The sequence below is a fragment of the Salvelinus namaycush genome, chromosome 41 (genome assembly GCF_016432855.1).
Source record: "Salvelinus namaycush isolate Seneca chromosome 41, SaNama_1.0, whole genome shotgun sequence".
NCBI classification, from domain to species: domain Eukaryota; kingdom Metazoa; phylum Chordata; class Actinopteri; order Salmoniformes; family Salmonidae; genus Salvelinus; species Salvelinus namaycush.
The window spans coordinates 1,971,340-1,987,228 of record NC_052347.1 but is presented as its reverse complement, the minus strand read 5'-3'; the positions used below and the strand labels follow the sequence as shown (position 1 = coordinate 1,987,228).

At 45.0% G+C, this 15,889-nt stretch overlaps 1 protein-coding gene across 1 annotated transcript in view; it reads left to right on the top strand.

Moving 5' to 3' along the window:
- The window catches only part of LOC120033944 (microtubule-associated protein tau-like), a 37,602-nt gene that overhangs the window by 18,383 nt on the left and 3,330 nt on the right, over positions 1 to 15,889 (top strand). Inside the window, exons 5-10 of the mRNA XM_038980348.1 lie at positions 4,131 to 4,174; positions 4,624 to 4,803; positions 5,079 to 5,169; positions 5,681 to 5,916; positions 9,425 to 9,506; positions 9,698 to 9,804. Coding sequence (XP_038836276.1) covers positions 4,131 to 4,174; positions 4,624 to 4,803; positions 5,079 to 5,169; positions 5,681 to 5,916; positions 9,425 to 9,506; positions 9,698 to 9,804 — 740 coding nt within the window. The remainder of the gene's footprint in view (positions 1 to 4,130; positions 4,175 to 4,623; positions 4,804 to 5,078; positions 5,170 to 5,680; positions 5,917 to 9,424; positions 9,507 to 9,697; positions 9,805 to 15,889) is intronic.

Genomic DNA, 15,889 nt, shown 5'->3' with positions numbered 1-15,889 from the left:
GGGTTTACCATTGAGAGTAATGGACAAACTCCAGTATCGATTTGAACCACAACTCCTCTCAATCACCATTATAGTAGTACCACAGCGTGTGCATTATAGAACAGAGGACACTGTCCGATTTGTAATCTGTTTTACTATATAGATTCACAATTTTATATTGATCCCTTGAAATGTATTTATCTTAAGTGGGTAATGGAGTTTGATTACGAGAGCAAAGTCGATACTTTTCAAGGAGGTCAGAATTGATCTTACGCCGAGTGATACCACACCGTAACTATAGTTTTAACCATGTTTTGTTTACATGTAATTTGTTTAACGTCACAAACATTGGAGTAAAACGAGCTTATTTTGGGTTCTGATGGGACATGACTGTTGGAACTAAGATCTCGAGGCAAAAGTTATATTCTCCAAGAATCAATGGGTACATATCATTCATTTCTGAGTTATATTCTTCAAGAATCAATGGGTACATATCGCTCATTTCTAAGTCCAGAAATGGATGTAGCACCTGTAGATTTCCCCTTTTTAAAAGGAAGAGAGAACCATGATGTACTGTATGTGAGGCTAGCAGCCAGAAAACCCGCCGCAAAGCCCATTTGCAAATTAGACAGTGCGGCAGCCAGTAGCCTGGCATTGATTCATCGCCATTGCAATTTCATTTATCACATGGCTTTTCACAACAATCCAAGAGAGGGAGAAATACAGCGCTGTCGGGTCATTGTGAGTACTGTGTTGAATGAGAGACTTTTCGTATTGATGTGACACAGCTTTGCTTTGATTTCTGCTGTGAATTTGGTTGATGGCAGAAGTTGACAGTTTAGTGTTCGAGCTGTAAGGTGCTTTTTATGAACCCATATTTACGTACATAGTTCATAGCTCTCATTGCATAGTCTACCCATCTTTTCTGCTGTAAACATGGACGCAAAATGTTTGCAACTGCAAACTGAGCTTCTTTATTAAAAAACGCCTACAGCTCTCAACATTTAGGTGCAAAAACGATCCAGATAATTGTAGTTTATGCATTTGATGTTTCATTGTTGTTCCTGTTGATGCCAGCAAAAAAGGTTCCTTTGCCCTTTGTTTTGTGTACCTTCTCCTTCAGTGGTTCTTTTCTTTCCTTTCGATTCTTTCTTTCCCTTTATTTCTGTTCCTTTTGTTGGGTGTTGAATGTGTGTCTCTGAGGAGGAGGTAAGTGTCTCTAACACCACAGTCCTGCTGTGGATCTATCCCTCTGTCCCTTATCGTTCTGCTTCCCGGTTCCCACCACACCAGAGGAGCTCACCGCGTCGCTCAGCCCCACGCCAGGAGGCCTCAGTCCTGCCACAGAGAGCGGCCGCAGTAGCAGGTCCGGCTTTGCCGACGGTGGGAGCGAAGATGGGGAGAGAGCTGGGTCGGTGAGCCCCCGGGCGTCTCCTTCAGCCCCTGAAGCCCCAATCGAGAGGGACACTCCAAGGCTCTTCTACCCAGACTCGCTGGGGTCTGAGCTGAAGAGGAGCCCGTCTGACAAGGTCTCTGATGTCTCTGTGGGCCACAGCCTGAGCGGCTCTGGGTCTGAGGACGAGGATAAGAAGGACGTGTGTGAGAGCAAGGAGGCTCCTACCACGGCCTATGAAGACATGATCAGTCCTGGGAAGCCTCAGAGCCCTCTCTTCACAGAAAAGGAGGGGACGAAAGAGCAGGAGGATGAAGAAAAAGAGGAGGATAGCGACGAGGAAGAGGATGAAGAAGAGGAAGAGAGAACAGAGGTGTCAACGATCCGCAGGAGGCCCCGGCGTGAAGCCAGCTCAGAAGAGGAAGAGCAGCAGAAAGATGGTCGCACCCCTGTCATTCCCGTTGCCATGACCCCGGAGGAAGCCAAGCAGCGCGTCCTGTCCTTTGACTACACGGAGCCTGAGGGACACCCCCCTGGTCAGGGCATCCCTGCAGGGTGGCAGAACGGAGCAGACAAGACCCCCCCAGAGAGCAAGAGCCCTGACTCCAACAGGGCCGACCCTGGATCTCCCTTCTCCCCTAGCACCGCAGCCGACCGGACCCAGGACCAGTTTCCTCTCATCGAGCACCAGCCAGACGCCCGCGACGAGGTGGAGCAGGTGACTGAGGAGCAGGTGACTGAGGAGCAGGTGACTGAGGAGGAGGTGCAGGAGGAAGAAGACGTGCAGGAGAAGGTAGCTAGTCCCCTGCCCATGATTGCTGTGCCCCAGATGGAGGTTGAGCCCGTCCAGATGGAAGACGAGCCTGTGAAGACCTCAAAGGACGCTCAAGGCCAATACCTGGAGTCTGCAGACGAGGACGACATCGCAGCGGTGACAGCAGCTCAGTCGGCGACCAAAGCCAAACCTGCGGAAGCCAAACCTGCAGAAACGAAGCCTAAGGCTGGCAAGCCTGCTAGTGGCCTCAAAGGTGATGCCAAAGGAGGTGCTCCCACAGCAGCCAAAGGCCCGGTCAGGAAAGATAAGAAAGTGACCGCTACTGCTGTTGCCCCTCCCACCGCCGCTAAAACTCAGAAAGCACCCCCAAAAGATGCCGCCCCACCGGGCAGAAAAGCAAATGTTCCAGGTGCCCAGCTCAAAGGTCTGTTGTCCGTTCTAGTTTATCAATCCCACCTCTCCACCACCTCCTTTCTTTTCTCTCACAGATATTTTTTTGTTCTCACTAGAGCAACACAATAAAGCAGCACCCTTTCTGAAAAACACGCACAAAACGCAAAATATGAACGTGTTCGGTTGATGAAACGGACTGCTTGTAGCCACCACCACCGCCGGTTTCTTTCTTGTCTCTTCTTTGTTCACTTCGTTCTCTTTCGAGCTTTTTATCTTCTCTGTGTTTGTGGTCTGTGTTCTGTCTGTGTTTCCAGCCCCTGTTTATGTCACTAACCCTCCTGTGCCCAAATTATTTTTGCTGGCAATGTTTTCCACTGGTCAGCCCCTTTTGCATGTCACTTGCATGTTTGTTGGGTGTGCAGCATCAGATCATCGTGACTGTGTATTTATGGGTCACCTTCCCGTCCACCTCCCGTCTTCTGACACACACACACACACACACACACACACACACCACACCACACTCTGGCTACTGTTTCCTAACCATCTATCATATTACCAGAAAAGTGTAAGTCAGCACAGTTTGTCAGTGTACATGGATGCCAACATTAAACCCATCTTCCCCATCAGTAGTGGTATGTGTTACACACTACCACTACTTATCAATAGATGGATCACTGGTTCTCTTTATGCGAATCATCTGAAGGTTGCCTAAATTGCCACTTATCAATAATGATCAGATGATCGCTGATAAGCACTTGCACATGGCATGATGACAAAATGATTCCCGTTTCAACGGTACATTTTCGGTAAAAGCTTTTTTTAAATGATTACCGGACTCCTTAGAGTCTAAATAATGAATCCGTTTAATGGGAACCACCCACTCTATCAATACAGCCCTGTCGCTCACTCAGGGTCCTAGTTGGACTAATGGGGGTCGTCTATTGATAAGAGATAAACATTATTGCCTGCCTAACTAACCATTTGCAAGCACCACAGTCACCACGGAGACCCAATTTCGTGCTTATCCAATAACACGCAGGCTTGACGTAAAAAAAAAAAGGACTGTTTATAAGCAGTTGTCTGTACCACATTCATTGGCCCTAAAAACTAATTTAGTTCCCCACTCAAATGATTAGCCTAGTCCCAGACAGTGTATTATGATCTCTGTGATTCTCTGAGTGGACTGATTAGGGGGATAGAAATCAGGCCAAGAGGCTTGAAGTCATTTTTGAGAGTCTAGTTTTTAATATAGACAACTTAATGTGCTAAAACCTCCCCATGCGGTGTAATGTCAATACACAGATAATTGTGAATCTGGGGCAAGTTTCAAATGAAAGTTCAATAAAAGTTTATGACAAATGTACTTTCTGGCAATTCATTTCACGGTGCTGACAATTACTATGAAATCCAAAAGCAACTTTAAAGCATCCGGATACAGCAACTAGAGTAGTTAACAACACGCATGAACAGGCATTTTAGCGTCAGAGAGTTAGCCTAGCCTAGCACAGCGAGGTCTCAACGTTGCTGATGAGACGGGACTATGATATTAGCACTGACTCAGTTCCGTTCTTTGACCCTCTCTTGCAGCCAAGGCCGGTGCAGGGGCTGGGAAAGAAGCAGCTGAGAAAAAGGTAGGTGATAACTGATGTGTGGACCAGAGGTCTGACCTCTGGAGTGACCTTGCGATACAGCAGGCATCAATATATCTCAGTGCTTTACTTTACAGCTGGTAAAGGAGGTTCCAAACATGTTGGCTCAAATTTGACAAACTTTTGCATCAACCATCGGTCTTCAACTGAATGCCCTTAAAAACGAACGGTTTTGCTCTGCAATTGCAGTACAGCACATCTGCATGTAAAGCCATTCACCAATCACACACAGTATTTGATTGATTTTAAGATTTTTACTGTTTACATTTTTTTTTAAATTGCTTAAATTGGTTTGAATTGTTTTCAAGTCTATATCGCTTATAGCTTTTTGTTAAGTTCCACCATCGTAATGCATTTCTTTAAATGTTTGCTTTCACTTTTGTCTTTTCCTTTGTGTTTCATAACACTTTTTTACCACCTTTGGTCACAAGACACCCAACGCCACCACACCTGCCAAAGCATCCACCCCCAAACGACCCTCCTCGGTCCAAACCACCCCCAACAAAAAGCCTTGGTCCTCTTCCTCTGCCCCAGCCTGCAACACTAGCAGGCCCAGCTCAATATTTAAACCCAGTCCAGGCAGTGCAGGAGCCAGAGAACCGAGGCCAAGGGTAAGTAACACATGGACAGGCCTCAACTTTGACCACTATCCCAGACCCAGGCCAGCCTATCCATAGACTCATAATGCTCAATGGCATTATGACTCGAATACTTCAAACTTCCATGGTGTTTGAGGATCTTATGCAATGCCTCTCCTAAACCCGAAATACTCAGTTAGTTCTTTCCCAAATTAGTCAGGAGTCTTTTGTTTCAACAGGTTCATCGCTTGTTGTGTAGTTTCTAGTCTTTCCCCATTCTAGAAGTAACCTTGCTGTTTGGTTTCCAGACTGGAGATGGGAAGACCGCCAGCACCAGGACACCAGGTGCTAAACCCCAGGGTGCTGGGTCCAGGATGCAGACCAAGACCACTGCTGGAGGTCAGTCAGTACTCGACATGTTCAACAGATGCTCAACTCTCAATTATGTTCCTTTAACTAAACTCGTACAGCAGTACCTACAACGTGAACAGATGCAATCACCATTAATCCATTGAGAGTTCGCCAATTCGAGAGAGGTTAACAAATGGAGTGTGAACAGAGATGAGAGAGCATGGTAAGGATATGGTCAGACTCCATATCCCCATTGAAAAAGGTTCACCTACATTTGCCATCTCTAACACGTGGCAGCTTGACTACATTTACATCCCCAGCACGTTGGATGGTGTCGCCACTGTTTGCTGTGCTCTCTTTGGAATGGAGTGATGGGTAGAAAAATGTACCTAGAAGTGTGTGGACATTTTGGCTTTAACTACAGGCTGAGCAAAACATCACCGTCACCTAGTTCAAATAATTTAACTTTTGCAGGTCTTGTTCCTGAAAACGTATTCTCAGGAGTACAACATAGATTGGAATAACCTAATCCAAGATTATGTTTCTCCTAACCTTGTAGTGGATTCCCCCAAGACGCCCCAAGATCGTAGTGGCTACAGCAGCCCCAGCACACCCAAGTCCCCCGCCAGCCGGGAGGTGAAGAAGGTGGCGGTGGTGCGGACCCCTCCTAAATCCCCTGGGTCCATGAGGGGACGCAGTCCGGTGCCCCTGGCCGTCCCCATGCCCGACCTGAAGAACGTCCGGTCAAAGATTGGCTCCACGGAGAACATCAAGCACTCGCCTGGTGGAGGACGGGTAAGGGCTTGAAACCGTTTTCTTTCGTTTTTTATGATATGTAGGGTTGAAGAATTCCAGAAACCTTCCCAAAGTGTGCAGGTTTTTCAGAAACCCAGGTTAGAGGGGAAGGAATCTGCCAACAGAAAATCCTCAAACTGGAATTTCTGAAAAACCCAGGAACTTTTGAAAAGTGGCCTGAAATGTACAACCCTAGTGCTGTTGTTCTTAGCTAACTTTCCTCCAAGCTCAAGTTGTTTATCACAGGCCGGAATCCACGTACTACTCCTTAACTCCAGTAATTGGCCTTTCAAAGCTTTTGTTCGAGTTGTGATCACAAATGGCTTTACGGTATATGTTGAATATGTCCAGAACAATTAAAAAAAAATGGTTTGTTCTGTATTAGTTCCTTGGATGTTGTAAGGACAACGCTTTCTTCCTCCTGACTCTTCCAGGTGCAAATAGTTGAGAAGAAGATGGATTTAAGTAACGTTCAGTCAAAGTGTGACTCCAAAGCCAATCTCAAGTATACCCCAGGAGGTGGCAATGTGAGTAACACCGACGGCATGGCGGTCAAGAGACTGCAGACAGAGACATTACCCATTTCAGGACTCCCACAAACTTCCATAAAGACTGGTCACTTGATCATTGATCTGTAACTATTTTTGAGATCAGTGCATGTCAGATATCCCTGACCTGTAAAATAAGGACATTGCCTCACGCCTGTAACTTCTGAGGGTGAGGAATCTAGCTATTGAATTGGTACCTGCAGTGCAGACACCAACCACGGACTCTGAGGCTGTCTTGTAGATCATCTGGTTTAAGTCAATTGTAAAATAGTAGTCAGCAGCAAGGTCCACATCGCAGCCTTGCAGCTGCTGCTGCAACCTGCCAGAAAGATAATGTTATTTTCGCCTCTCTACCTCTTCCAGATGCAAATTTGACATAAGAAGATCGACTTGTCTAGTGTTCAGTCTAGGTGTGGCTCCAAAGACAATCTCAAGCATGTCCCCAGAGGTGGTGACGTGAGTAACTTGGGGATGAACTCATGGCTTGGTCTTGAGTCTTCCTGCAGTTAGGACCAGATCATGGCTTTGGCCAGAACATAAAGGCTATTCCTTCTCCGCTCCTAGACTTCAAGGAAATGAGGACTTCGGTAGTTTATAGCTAGATAGTTTACAGAATGATAGTTACTTAAGTTTGAGGAGTTTACAGGCGGATAGGGTAAGTTTGTGTTTCCTTCATGTTTGTTCAATTTACTCTCCAAAATAGAAGAGTAGCAGACTAGAGTCGCATCTGAGACTAAATCTTACTTGCTTCAACTTTCTGCAGAGGGCAACACAAAAACCACCCAGAAAGCCAAGATAAAGACCTAATCAATCTCTTTAAAAACGTTGATTTCATTCAACTGCAATGGAACACTGGTTTAAGGTTAGGACATGGCAGGGACAGGTGCGTAGTACCTCGGCCCCTTTGAGTCCCTGAAAACGGATGCACGAGTAAGGCATTACAGGGGGCAGGGCGTCCTTGCCTGGAGATGCCGTTGCCAAGTTTGTGTTTTCGGTCTGTCTGCCCTAGATCTGTCTCCTCAAATGTGTCTCCAATAACCCGTTTGATGCACCCCCAGTGGCTCTTGTAGTCTCGAACTCTCCAAGTCCAATATACGGTTCAGCGTCTTGAGCTGAAAACCTCGACATCAGTGCTGTTGTTACCTTGCATGACATGGATGACGTGAATGCAGTAGTATGTGACAAAGTAGAATGTCATTGTCGTCGGTGTGTCCATGGACATATTGACGGCGTGGTTCTCCAGGTTGGTGTATGACCGTGAGCATGCAGTCCCAGCGTGCAAAATTTGGGACGGTAAACGTCATTTTCTGGTTCTAAAAATGTCTGATATACAACCAGTCAAAATCATCTCGTTCATGACAATATCAAGATGTCTGGGAAAGAGGTCATATTTGAGTTGTCTGGTCAGATAATCAGTTAAAGGCATCTTTTAGCTAAAAAAAAAGACGTCTACAAACATTATTATAATCAGAATGCAACCTGACCATGACGTCACAAAAGACAGAATGACGTTGACCGTTGCAACCAGTTTTGCCCGCTGGGCTCAACCTGAATCCTGTCAATTGTGATATTTACATCCAACTCATTGTCCCCTCCACCACCACCCATCAACCTCTGTCAATCAATACTGTCTGTACTATATAATCTACAAATCAAGAGAGCATGGCATTAGGAAAACCACTGTATAACTATGATGTATTTGTTTATATAGGCCGTAACTAGTGGCCTCTGTAATGCATTGCTGGTGCTGTCTAAGTAGATATGTAAGATTCAACTCTTACAACAGAAATGATGAGGCCAGTTTGTTTATAGTGGTACCGGTAAGTGGCTAGTGATTGGGCTGCACTAAGCGGCGCTGAGTTGGATGTGGCTGCAGCGTCGCAGTCCTGCTGTAGTCGCGTCTCTCTGCTTGGAGAAACAGGGCTGGGCTTCTGTTCTGTGTCGATAATGAAGTGACGAAAGCCTGGCTCACTATGCAGCAATGACACCACCATGTGTCTGTACTGTGTAAATACACGTTCAAACTGCATACCAGCAAATAGCTGCATGTTTGGATGTGTATGTGTTTGTGTGTATGTAGACTAGTGGGGTATGCTTGGGAGAAAAAAATAAATTGGCATATTGTTTATTTTTTCATTTTATTCAAGAGAGTAAACCCATTTCGCTTAGGTTGCTTTGGGGATTTGATTTAGTCTAGATTGTTGTGTAGACTTGTTTTAAATCATGGATGGGGTGATTTTATGAGAGCTCTTGTCATGTCAATTTCATATTCATGTATTATTTAGCAATTTACTTCTATAAACATTGGATCAGATTATAACATTGTTGTTTACATGAATATGCCGTTCATTTTGTGATTACCTTCATCCTTCTGATCATCAGGTGTCTCGCTTCTCAGGAAGAAATAAGTGGGGGGAATGTGTAGAAGAGAATATTCCTGTGAAAAATCGAATGAAAAATATCACCCAATCAAATATGTATCCTTACTTACAAGACGTGGGTTAAACTGGGTTAGAAAACAACATTGTATCGTCATGGTTTCTAGAGATGTAATGAAACATCTCTGCAATGTACCCAAGAGGGCCTTTGCAATCCAAATTTGAGACCAAGTTGTCTCATTTAGATTCAAATTTCATTAATATGGCAGGATTTTTGATAAAGCTGACTGAATTCACGGAAATATTCCAGCTATCTTTTCATTTTTAAGGAATTTCTCATGTGTGGGTGCAATCGAATAACCCCTCTTTCCCTTTTCCAACCAACATGTATTAAGGACAATGCCAGAAGCAAGTCTATTCAGGAAGCCATTCATGGCGGTGTCCTTGTCCTTGCATGTGACTGATGCTGAGTCATTCTGTATTCTGCCTCCTCGCATCGCCCAACAATGACCACTCCTCTGGTCTGATTCTATCTGTGGTCTGATGATCTCCTTTGTTGTCTCTCCCCATTGCCATATCCAGGTTCAAATTACTCACAAAAAGATTGACCTAAGCAACGTACAGTCAAAGTGTGGATCGAAGGCCAACATTCACCACAAACCAGGTAACTTACGTACAAAATAAAACCTTGGTGACTGAAATGGAAAAAACGTGCAACAGAGATGGTCTATACTCGGCCATATCAGCAAATATATCAAATAATTGTTTGATGTGCTCCCTGACGAATGTGAAATACAGGAAAATGTGTTGAAAATACCCTTTGTCAATCTTTACCATTACAATGGTCTTGATTAGGTGGAGGCAATGTGGAGATCAAATCTGAGAAGATGGACTTCAAGGTTCAGTCTAAGATTGGGTCCATGGACAACGTTGGTCATGTGGCTGGAGGTGGCGGGCGGAAGGTAAACAAACAGACTCACTATCTCTAATGTCCGCATTGACACGCACGTCTTTCAAAACAATACTTTTCACGTTTCAATCTTTCAGAAAACAACATGTACAAACCTATTACAATCAATTACTCATTTCTATTCTGAAATACTGAATTATTCTGCCGAATCCTGGAGTCTGCACTCTCTCTGTCTTCAAATCTCGGAAAATCTAAACGAAATGATCAAACTCCTCTCGCTTGGCGCAAACTCTTCCTTAGCAAACTGAGCATGCCGTGAAACTTTCTTGTAAACATTTCTAAAATGTGATGCAAAAGAGCGATTAACACAGGGTCACATTGATTACTAAGTACGCCTATGTCTCTGCATTGCCAATAGGCATATGCCTAAGTTTGTCATGTACTTACAAAAAGTGTATTTACAAACACATTTTTTTATATCGATATTTAATATAAAGCCTAACAATAGATCATAAATATATTTTTATTGCAAATACAGACTTCCCTCAAGGTAACTGATCCCTGTTTTAAAAAACTCAACCTCACATAGTACACACAGGCCAATTTTAAAGTCTATACAGTAAAAAACTGAGGTAGTATTATCCCTAATCTTGGCACCCAGAACCAAATGAGATGCTCAATATTTTAATTGTTAAGCCTATAGCAAGAGATTTATATTTTCTCAACTCTGGCGACCCATTCTCCTGCTCTCCTTCCTCTTCTCTTTTCCCAGCATGTTTGGGTGGCAGCACCTCTTCTCATTTAGCCTGTGTACCAGTCTCTTTAGCTAATCCACTCCATGTCATGTGCCAAAGAGAGTGGCCTTTCTGCCATCTTCAAATATGATCATTCTATCATTAATGAGCTCGAGGAGAACGGAGGATTTGATCCTGATTCGCTCACCCTTAGAGCTATCCTCCAATCACAACTGTTGTGCAAATATTTGAACTTTTTTTCTCTCCACAGAACACGTGAGTAGGGTCTACCTGCAGACCGCCCACTACATGCCACGCCCACTACATGCCACGCCCACTACATGCCACGCCCACTACATGCCACGCCCACTACATGCCACGCCCACTACATGCCACGCCCACTACATGCCACGCCCACTACATGCCACGCCCACTACATGCCACGCCCACTACATGCCACGCCCACAACGCCCCACTTACTACATGCCACGCCCACTGCCATTAAGGCTGCTAGCTAGCTAGGAGACCGGCAGTTGAGAGGAACGAGCTTGTTTGAAATGGAAAAGCGTTGCGGTAGCTATTGACGAAGAAGAACATCAAGACTAACCAGCTGCTTTACAAGTGGGATGAACTGTTGAGCGCGACATCCCGAGGGGTTCGTGCTGATTGTACGGCGATTATGACAGCCGGTTAAATGGCGTCCCTTGACAAGGCAAGAACAAGACGTATGTCAGAAGTGCAGTATTATCATAAGGAGATACTTGGAATATGGAGGGAAAAGGAGGGGCAGAGGAGGTCTAAGAGAGAGAGAGAGGGAGCAAGAGGGTGACCTTGAGTCGTTTAAAAATGGAGGGGGAAAAGGAGATGGTTGGTTAAGGAAGAAAGTTAGAAAGTGTAAGCAGAGTGAGCTGAAGACAGGATGAGAAATGGAAGTGAATGAGGGCGAAGTATCGGAGGTGGTAGGTGTGGTGAAGTTCTCGGAGCCCAGGCTTGCACCGAGGGTCAGGATGAAGATGAGTCTGACAGTAGGAGTGAAGTTTTTGGATAAAGTGGACCCTTGCCTTTTGGCTGATCCATTTGAGGTTTCAGGGTGGGTGAAAACAGAGTTGGGTGCTGTGGAATCGGTGACGGTAACCATAAGTGGTCTTGTAATAATTGTGTTTCTTCTGGTCAGAGGGAGCAGGCGCTCCGTGTTTAACTCATGGGGGCAAGAGATGTGAATTGTTTTGCTCTCAAGAAAAGGGCGCCATTGAAAGGAGTGATTTCCCGGTGTTTGTGATGCTCGTCGTTTGGTGCGACTCAGACGGGGGGGCGTGTGGAGAAACAGAAGAGTCATTGTCTGTTCTTTTTGAGTTTTGATGTTGAGTCTTTGCCCGACAAAGTGATGTTAGGATATATAAAAGTTATCCTGTACAAGCTTTTGTGCCGACTACATTACGTTGTTACAGGTGTCAAGCTTATGGGCATGTGGCAGCAGTGTGTAGGAGGAAGGTTCCTAGGTGTGAGAAGTGTGCAGAAGGGCATGAGACAAAGGAATGTGTAGCATTGGGGAAAGTAGTGGTATGTGTTAATTGTAGGGGTGCCCATCGGGCTGGGGATCAGAAATGTCCCATGTGAGAGAGGAAGGTTGAGATTTCCAGGGTTAGAGTAGTGCAGAAGTTGTCATATGCTGAGGCAGTGAAGAAAGTAGAGGAAGATGGGTCAAGGGGGAGGGATCCTGAGAGGAGTGGTGTGAGTAGTAGATCTGTACAAGTACAGAGGAATAAATCAACAAGTGATATGTTTCAGTAAGATTGGATTTTTGGGATGGAACATAAGTCGCAGAAAATTGAGGTTGTGGTGGCAGCTGCAGAGAGGTATTTGGGTGTGCGAGACTTGACATCAGAAGAGTTACAGGATGTGTTAAGTGGGAGTGTCCCATCCTTTCAGGCTGTTGGCCTGAAGTAGGACTAAATAGATTTAAATAGTGGAGTATGGTATTTATAAAACAAAATGTGAGTGTTGTGTTAGATGGTAGGGTATTTGTTGTAATTTTTGTATTATTATTTTTATTTTATTGAAGAAAAAAAAAATTCTGCTGAGTATAAGGGAGTTATACCCCAGTCTAGTAGGTGGCGGTAATGCAACATTTATTGGATGCCAACCAGCAGTTATTTTAACATTATGGTGAGGATAATCACTACCCGGTAGTGCTTGGCAAGCGGGGGAGAATGACACTGTACCGGTGTTCTAGTCAGCTAGCTAGCTACTTCCCTCGCCATATCGTTAACAGAACTGGAGGAAAGCAGTGCTCGGCAGGCGGGGTCGAAGGACACTGTGTACCGGCCCCCTTCTTAGGTGAGGGTTTTCGGCGGTTGGCATCCAACGTTGGTGCATTACCGCCACCTACTGTGCTGGAGTGTGTGCCAGAGACAGCGTTAGCAGCCGCAATGGCAGTGGGCGTGGCATGTAGTAACCGCAGTCTGCAGATAGACATTATTGGAACACATTGGTATCCGGTTGCTGAGCAACCGTTTGTTTGTCCAGACGAAACTAGTCAGTCAAAAGTTGTTAGCTCATGTCTAAATTCTCAAACTAAATACTGCAATTCCAACCACAAAATAGATTTTAAGCCTCAAAATACAACAACTTGCCTAGCTAACAGCTACATTTTTGATTTTGTTATTAAATTATATTTTTGAGGATCCCCATGTTCTCATGGAAAATATTGTTATTTCCAACAACTAATGAGCAACTCCGCCGTAAATCTAGCGCATATTTGAATGTTGAGATTGCCGAAAGGCCAGTCTCTTTGGCAATGGCAGAGTGTCAAGGAGTGGAATGTTAGCTAAAGAGACTGATACTCAGACTACCTCTCTCTCTCTGATAACAAGTTGGCACTGCAGACCAATCTCTTGCTCAGCTCATTCAACTACAATTTTTCTTTTTAGTTTTTAAACAACTTGCATGTATTTCGTTTTTATTTTCTATTTTTTTTGTACAGACTCTTTCTTTCTTTCTCTCTCTCGCTCTCTCTCTCTCTCTCTATATATATATATATATATATATATATATATATATATACACACTGCTCAAAAAAATAAAGGGAACACTTAAACAACACAATGTAACTCCAAGTCAATCACACTTCTGTGAAATCAAACTGTCCACTTAGGAAGCAACACTGATTGACAATAAATTTCACATGCTGTTGTGCAAATGGAATAGACAAAAGGTGGAAATTATAGGCAATTAGCAAGACACCCCCAATAAAGGAGTGGTTCTGCAGGTGGTGACCACAGACCACTTCTCAGTTCCTATGCTTCCTGGCTGATGTTTTGGTCACTTTTGAATGCTGGCGGTGCTTTCACTCTAGTGGTAGCATGAGACGGAGTCTACAACCCACACAAGTGGCTCAGGTAGTGCAGCTCATCCAGGATGGCACATCAATGCGAGCTGTGGCAAGAAGGTTTGCTGTGTCTGTCAGCGTAGTGTCCAGAGCATGGAGGCGCTACCAGGAGACAGGTCAGTACATCAGGAGACGTGGAGGAGGCCGTAGGAGGGCAACAACCCAGCAGCAGGACCGCTACCTCCGCCTTTGTGCAAGGAGGAGCACTGCCAGAGCCCTGCAAAATGACCTCCAGCAGGCCACAAATGTGCATGTGTCAGCATATGGTCTCACAAGGGGTCTGAGGATCTCATCTCAGTACCTAATGGCAGTCAGGCTACCTCTGGCGAGCACATGGAGGGCTGTGCGGCCCCACAAAGAAATGCCACCCCACACCATGACTGACCCACCGCCAAACCGGTCATGCTGGAGGATGTTGCAGGCAGCAGAACGCTCTCCACGGCGTCTCCAGACTCTGTCACATGTGCTCATGTGCTCAGTGTGAACCTGCTTTCATCTGTGAAGAGCACAGGGTGCCAGTGGCGAATTTGCCAATCTTGGTGTTCTCTGGCAAATGCCAAACGTCCTGCACGGTGTTGGGCTGTAAGCACAACCCCCACCTGTGGACGTCGGGCCCTCATACCACCCTCATGGAGTCTGTTTCTGACCGTTTGAGCAGACACATGCACATTTGTGGCCTGCTGGAGGTCATTTTGCAGGGCTCTGGCAGTGCTCCTCCTTGCACAAAGGCGGAGGTAGCGGTCCTGCTGCTGGGTTGTTGCCCTCCTACGGCCTCCTCCACGTCTCCTGATGTATTGGCCTGTCTCCTGGTAGCGCCTCCATGCTCTGGACACTACGCTGACAGACACAGCAAACCTTTTTGCCACAGCTCGCATTGATGTGCCATCCTGGATGAACTGCACTACCTGAGCCACTTGTGTGGGTTGTAGACTCTGTCTCATGCTACCACTAGAGTGAAAGCACCGCCAGCATTCAAAAGTGACCAAAACATCAGCCAGGAAGTATAGGAACTGAGAAGTGGTCTGTGGTCACCACCTGCAGAACCATTCCTTTATTGGGGGTGTCTTGCTAATTGCCTATAATTTCCACCTTTTGTCTATTCCATTTGCACAACAGCATGTGAAATTTATTGTCAATCAGTGTTGCTTCCTAAGTGGACAGTTTGATTTCACAGAAGTGTGATTGACTTGGAGTTACATTGTGTTGTTTAAGTGTTCCCTTTATTTTTTTGAGCAGTGTATATATATATATATACACACACACACACAGTTGAAGTCGGAAGTTTACTTACACCTTAACCAAATACATTTAAACTCAGTTTTTCACAATTCCTGACATTTAATCCTAGTAAAAATTCCCTGTCTTAGGCCAGTTAGGATCACCACTTTATTTTAAGAATGTGAAATGTCAGAATAATAGTAAAGAGAATGATTTATTTCAGCTTTTATTTCTTTCACCACATTCCCAGTGGGTCAGAAGTTTACATACACTCAATTAGTATTTGGTAGCATTGCCTTTAAATTGTTTAACTTGGGTCAAACATTTTGGGTAGCCTTCCACAAGCTTCCCACAATAAGTTGGGTGAATTTTGACCCATTCCTCCTGACAGAGCTGGTGTAACTGAGTCAGGTTTTAGGCCTCCTTGCTCAGACACGCTTTTTCAGTTCTGCCCACAAATTTTCTATAGGTTTGAGGTCAGGTCTTTGTGATGGCCACTCCAATACCTTGACTGTGTTGTCCTTGAGCCATTTTGCCACAACTTTGGAAGTATGCTTGAGGCATTTGTCCATTTGGAAGACCCATTAGCGACCAAGCTTTAACTTCCTGTCTGATGTCTTGAGATGTTGCTTAAATATATCCACATAATTTTCCTGCCTCATGATGCCATCTATTTTGTGAAGTACACCAGTCTCTCCTGCAGCAAAGCACCCCCACAACATGATGCTGCCACCCCCGTGCTTCACGGTTGGGATGGTTTTCTTCGGCTTGCAAGACTCCCCCTTTTTCCTCCAAAC